Here is a 5529-nt window from a genome sequence, read left to right as displayed (position 1 = left end):
GGTTTACCATCATAATCAATCTTTCCATCATTGTTTTTGTCTCCATCTTTCATCAGCTCCTCAATATCATCTTCAGTTATCGGTTCTCCGGTGGACTCCAGCATGCTCTTCAGTTCCTCTAAGTCAATATAACCATCTCCATTCCTTAACAAAAGGCAAGGCAAGTTTATCTTTATAGCACAATTCAGTACAAGGACAATTTAAAGTGATTTACATGAATGAAACTAAAAAATAAAAGGAAAATAAAAGCACAATAAAAAGCAAGTAAAGATAAAAATACAGTTGAACCACAAACCACAAACTTTAATTTAACAGTTAAAGCAGTTCTAAACAAACGGGTTTTTAACTTTAACTTAAAAGAAAGGGAAATTATTAAATTAGTTAATCTCCTTATCTGTATAACCAAGTCAAATCAAAGTTTTTTTGTATTTCTTCCTCTTATTGTGAAAAAAATACGTTTTAAGCAAAACCTACTTATCAAACATGCGGAATAGTTCGGCCAGCTCCTCTTCTGATTTCCCTTTGCTCTCCTCCTTCATGCATCGGACCATCATAACCAAGAATTCATCGAAATCTACTGTGCCACTGCCTGTGAATGTAACGGTTTTATAAAACTGATTATATCATGGTAGCAAAACTAAGCAGCTCTATCTTTAAATCAGGCAGAAAAAGGTGTATTCATTGAAATGGTTACATACCATCCTCATCCACTTCATCTATCATCTCCTGTAACTCCTCAGGAGTGGGATTCTGTCCCAGCATTCTCATCACCTTCCCCAACTCCTTTGTGCTGATGCAGCCATCCTCAGCATCCTGAATGAAGATGTCAAAGGCAGCCTTGAATTCTGGAAGAAACACAAGATCACATGTTTGAAGAGAACTTTCGAGTAAAATTTGGATATATTGATACAAGAAATGTGGACTGGAGAGAAAATGAATTAAAAAATACGTAAACTACACATCCCCACAGCCAAATCAACTAATCATTAATTCAGACCAAATTTTCCAATGTTTCAAATCCATCTGATAGCATGACAAGTTCTTTTTAAAGCTCTTTAAAAAGAACTTTTCATGCTATCAATTTTTGGGTCTTCATGAGATAAGGTGATTCTATATTGCAATCACCCTTAATATGGGACTTAGTTACAACATGGTATAGCAATGTTACGATATTAAATCAACTGAACATTTTTAAAACTCACGAGTAAGTTTTAAAGCAAACTGGTTTATAGACATGACAAATGGTCTTTCTCCAAAAAAAAGAATATATATATATATGTAATGTAATCATATATATAATTATGTATGTAATTATTAAGTTATAGTATAGTACGTTTTAGTACTAATTTGTGTATTTCATTAAAAATGATCAGAATAATCAGAATATGGGACCAAAGTACTTTAATTTCCATATGTCCCAAGATGTAATATGTGTTGGAGGAAACCTGCATGTTTTATGCTACATGTGGTGCAGTATTTTTCTAGTTTATTGCTCTCAGTGTTTACTTGGATTTGTCTTTACTTTTGCTAGTTATTATTTCTGTATTATTGGTTACGTTCACTCTGTTTCTCCTTTATGTTTATCCATGTTTGAACATTTCTCCCTCAGACACAGCCTTCAGTTAATGAGAAATTTCTTCACCTTTGTTTTCATGTTGTCTGTCCTAGTACCCTGCTCTACTGTATATAAGTACTCATGCTGCAGTTACTATTCCCTGGAGCCTGTGACACCCCCCACCCCCCGTTCGTGCCTGAGTCCTGCTTCTTTACTTATCATTTATTAAATATCATTAACTCAGCATGCATTTTTCAAGAGTCTGCATTCTGATGCAAATCAACAAGTCATGACAATAAAGTTATATTTGTCCTTATTAGTATCAGATACACATCAAGTAATGTAGTCAAACATCGTCATGTTATCAGTATTATTAGTCATGTTCAGGTGTCATGTTCTCACCATTTTTCTGCTCTTCTGTCAAGTTCTCTACCTGTAGAGGAAACAACGTTTATTTTTTCCCCCCGCTGTATTTCTGTTAATCCACCTCTTGATACCACTGTGCTGAAATGAAGCCTCGGTTCTCTTGGAGATAATGGTCTTAGTTTAGATGGACTGTAATGCGACACATGTTGCTTTGCTTGCTGCTATTCTTGTGAGGTTTGTGGAGCTTAAGCGGAGAGCTGCTCCTCACCAGCTGTTCATTGTTCTGATGTCAGTCACAGAAACCTGACCTCATTATAGCAGAACCCCCCCCCCCCCTCCCCTTTATCTGCTTTTTAAACAATTATTTTATAAGTATATATCTATTAAGATGTTGATTTTGTGCTCTAACAACGTGGCTAGTTGTGTAAGAGTTAAACTTAAAATATCTTGTTTTTCAATTTTACTTTTTGTGAAGTTTGACTTTAATGCAGGTAATTATAACAAGATTCGGTGAGTAGATAATTGCAATAATTTCTCTCCAAATGTCCATCTAGTGAAAGTCATCAATTTAGTTTAAATAGGAACCACTTATTATAATTTTCAACAAACCTCTTAATCAATAGAAGTGATTATTCATTAGACTTTATAATTACCATCATTATCTGAAAATAAACAATCAAATAATCGATCAATCAGTAAAATCATAAATGATTGGTACTTACCGCTGCTTTATATACATCATCCATGATTGCAGGTCAGTTCTGGACTCGACCACACAGTTACCTTCTGAAGAGGACAAGCTCTGGCAGGAATATGTTGCTCGCCCTGTGATGTTGGCTCATATGGCACTAAAAAAAGGTTCTGGCCCAACTTTCATTATCCTATAATGGTGGAGAGAGGTGGGAGTGACAGAGAGACAGGGAGACAGAGTGACAATGAAAAAGAGAGTCCATCTATAAATGGAAGATAACAGAAGAAACCTAAAAATAGCAAAATGCAGTCTATAACCTTCCAGTGAGATATTACAGTAGGGAGCTCATTCCTATATATGAATTTATGATTTATTCAGTAAATATACACAATAAAACAAAATGATTTTCCTGACCATGTGATGCCATTGGAGAGTGCAGATATGAAAAAAATCAAATCAGATTAAGTCAAAAAAAAAGAAAAAAGCAGCTCAAAAAATGTAAGGATCATCTGACAAACTACAGTTAAGCCAAAGACAGAACTACCAACATAACATATTCTGAAAAGATATTGACAGGGAAATAAAACCCCCTCTTTGCCAGGTTTACCATATAACTGTAGAACAACAGTAGGTTAGGCACAGGACCTGTTGGAGTATTTAGTAATGTGTTCCTGGCTGGGATTGCCCATGACGCTAACATCTCTCTGGTTCAGATGTAATCGCAGCTGCTTGGATCTTAGGAATTATAATGGTAGTCCTAAATAGATAGACTCAGGTTTTAATGTCTGATTGCACACCAGTTGCACTCACTCCTGTTTTGACAAAGTGATCTGAGAGATAGGTTCTCCATTTCACTAGAGGTGACCTTCACTCCTACCTTAATCCATAACAGTGTGCTTATTAGACCAGTGGGTTAGTGTGGGGTGGATTTAGGGAATCTCTAACCTAATGCAGAAAATCCATCCCTGCTCTCTCGTCTGCAGCTGACCCAAAACGTTGCTTCACATGTTTAAGCTTGTACTAAAAAAAAAAAAGAAAACATCATCCCTGTTCAGGTCTCACTCCACTGATTGTATCTGGCCTTGAGTGTTTATTGGAAAATCGGTTAATATATTGAAATGACTTTGTCTCATCATAGTTCTCTGAGCTTACTATTCCTATTTTCCTTCTTTTTTCTCAGGTTTGACCTTATATAACTAAAAAAATAAATTATATATATATATATATATATATATATATAACTATATACTATATACGGTATGTATATATATATGTAGTTGGTATGTTTAGATTTTCCTCTTTCATTTCATCTTAGCTAAAACCCCTGAGGCTAACTGTTAATGTTTAATTCTTTTAATATTTTGTGTTTTTATATTTCAATGACAATTTTAAGTCCACTGTAACGTTTAATTTACAGTAATGAAAATTTTGATTGGTCATATTTCCTATGCTCCAGGCTTATTAGTATCTCAGATTTAGGAATGACATTACTTACACACACAGGTCTATTTTCAGCTTGTGTCCTTCACAAGAAATAGTTGTCCTTTTGAAATGGGGAGGGCGACGGAGGGTTTATGACAATAAATCTCAGAGACTTGCACTATGCAGAATCAGATGGCAAAGAGCAGCAGCTGTACAGCTTGCACAGACCCTCTAAGCTTTAAAGAGTTGGCACTATGCGCATGAAGAACTACTTTTTTACAACTTAAGGAATCCCAAATAATTAAAGCTAATCCCATGGATTATATATGTGTTACTTCCAGGCCAGACTCAGTTATTATCAGGATATCCAAGTGACTTTCGGAAAAGCTTTCAGCAAATCTAATATGCAAATGTTAAGAGCTGTGATGGTAACCATTGAAAGATATAAAATTCCTCCAATATTAACAGCTCTAATAAAAAAAAAAAAGTTGGGATCTGTCGGCACCCAGCAGACTTATTGACAAACTAATTGTAAAAAGCCCTAAAAATAAAAATCAGAAATCTAACATTAAACATTTAAAGTTCCAACTTAAAAATTAAGAAAATGTTATTAGCAGAGAAAAAAAAAAAGAAAGATCTATCTAAATTAAATCATATTCATTCTACTGCCAGGAGAACAAGTCCTCCTCTGTAACACATTAAGGCATACAGTGAGTAAAATGTTTCAGATCTTCCAAGTCAGAAGACTAAATTTAGCATTAAAATTGCTCACCAGCAGTGATTCTATCGTAACTAATGCCTATGCTAGTAGTTTTAGTACAAAATGTTTTGTAAAATACAAACTGCAAAGCACAAGTATTTCTTTATTTCTTTCTTTATTTTTTGCATTTCTAAAAGTATAAAATTAGAATAAAATAAGAAAAGGCATAAAGCTGAATCCATTTCTTTTTCTCATAATAAATCTCAAATGTATTGCATAGATTTTAATAAGCCCCACTGAGTTAATAATTTTGTCTCCATCAGCTTTGCATAAGTAAAAGTTGAAGTTTTGTCTTTCATTCTGTTTCGCAAAATAGCTCAAGTTATGTCAGATTGGACTGATAGCGTCTGGAAACATCCAATCAGAGTCAGAACAGTTTAGCAAGGCTTATACTGACATTAAAGTACATACACATTGACTCTGGTTAATAGTTAAATATAATATAATGTCCATTGGCTGCAATGAACTTTCTTTAAAGGTGTGAGAGTAAAGGGGGTTGGATACACATACATATAGTTAAGTGTGGAAAACCCTCAGAAAATGTTCTCAACACTGATATAATGTTACCTTGTGTTACTTTCTAAATAAAACACTCAAACGTTATTATGTTATTATGACCTCCAAAGAAGCAAAGCAGTGATTTATAGAAACAAGACTGACCCCAGTTTTAATTTAATTTGATCAATGCTGCCACCAAGCGGCCAAAGACTGTTAGCTGTGCTATTTTAAATCCTT

The 5529-nt window shown here is 34.4% G+C and overlaps 1 protein-coding gene across 1 annotated transcript in view; it reads right to left on the bottom strand.

The window, feature by feature from the left end:
* The window catches only part of LOC107090710 (troponin C, slow skeletal and cardiac muscles-like), a 3738-nt gene extending 922 nt beyond the window's left edge, over positions 1–2816 (bottom strand). The window contains exons 1-5 of the mRNA XM_015384262.1: positions 2644–2816; positions 1958–1988; positions 699–845; positions 475–589; positions 8–144 (exon numbers count right to left, since the gene is read on the bottom strand). Coding sequence (XP_015239748.1) covers positions 8–144; positions 475–589; positions 699–845; positions 1958–1988; positions 2644–2667 — 454 coding nt within the window. The 5' untranslated portion in view covers positions 2668–2816. The remainder of the gene's footprint in view (positions 1–7; positions 145–474; positions 590–698; positions 846–1957; positions 1989–2643) is intronic.
* Between the last annotated feature and the right edge of the window lie 2713 nt (positions 2817–5529).

Source organism: Cyprinodon variegatus, unplaced genomic scaffold (genome assembly GCF_000732505.1).
Source record: "Cyprinodon variegatus isolate N-32 unplaced genomic scaffold, C_variegatus-1.0 Scaffold309, whole genome shotgun sequence".
Classification (NCBI taxonomy): Eukaryota; Metazoa; Chordata; class Actinopteri; order Cyprinodontiformes; family Cyprinodontidae; genus Cyprinodon; species Cyprinodon variegatus.
Note: the sequence above shows the minus strand (reverse complement) of the source record. Positions and strands in the feature narration are given on the sequence as shown.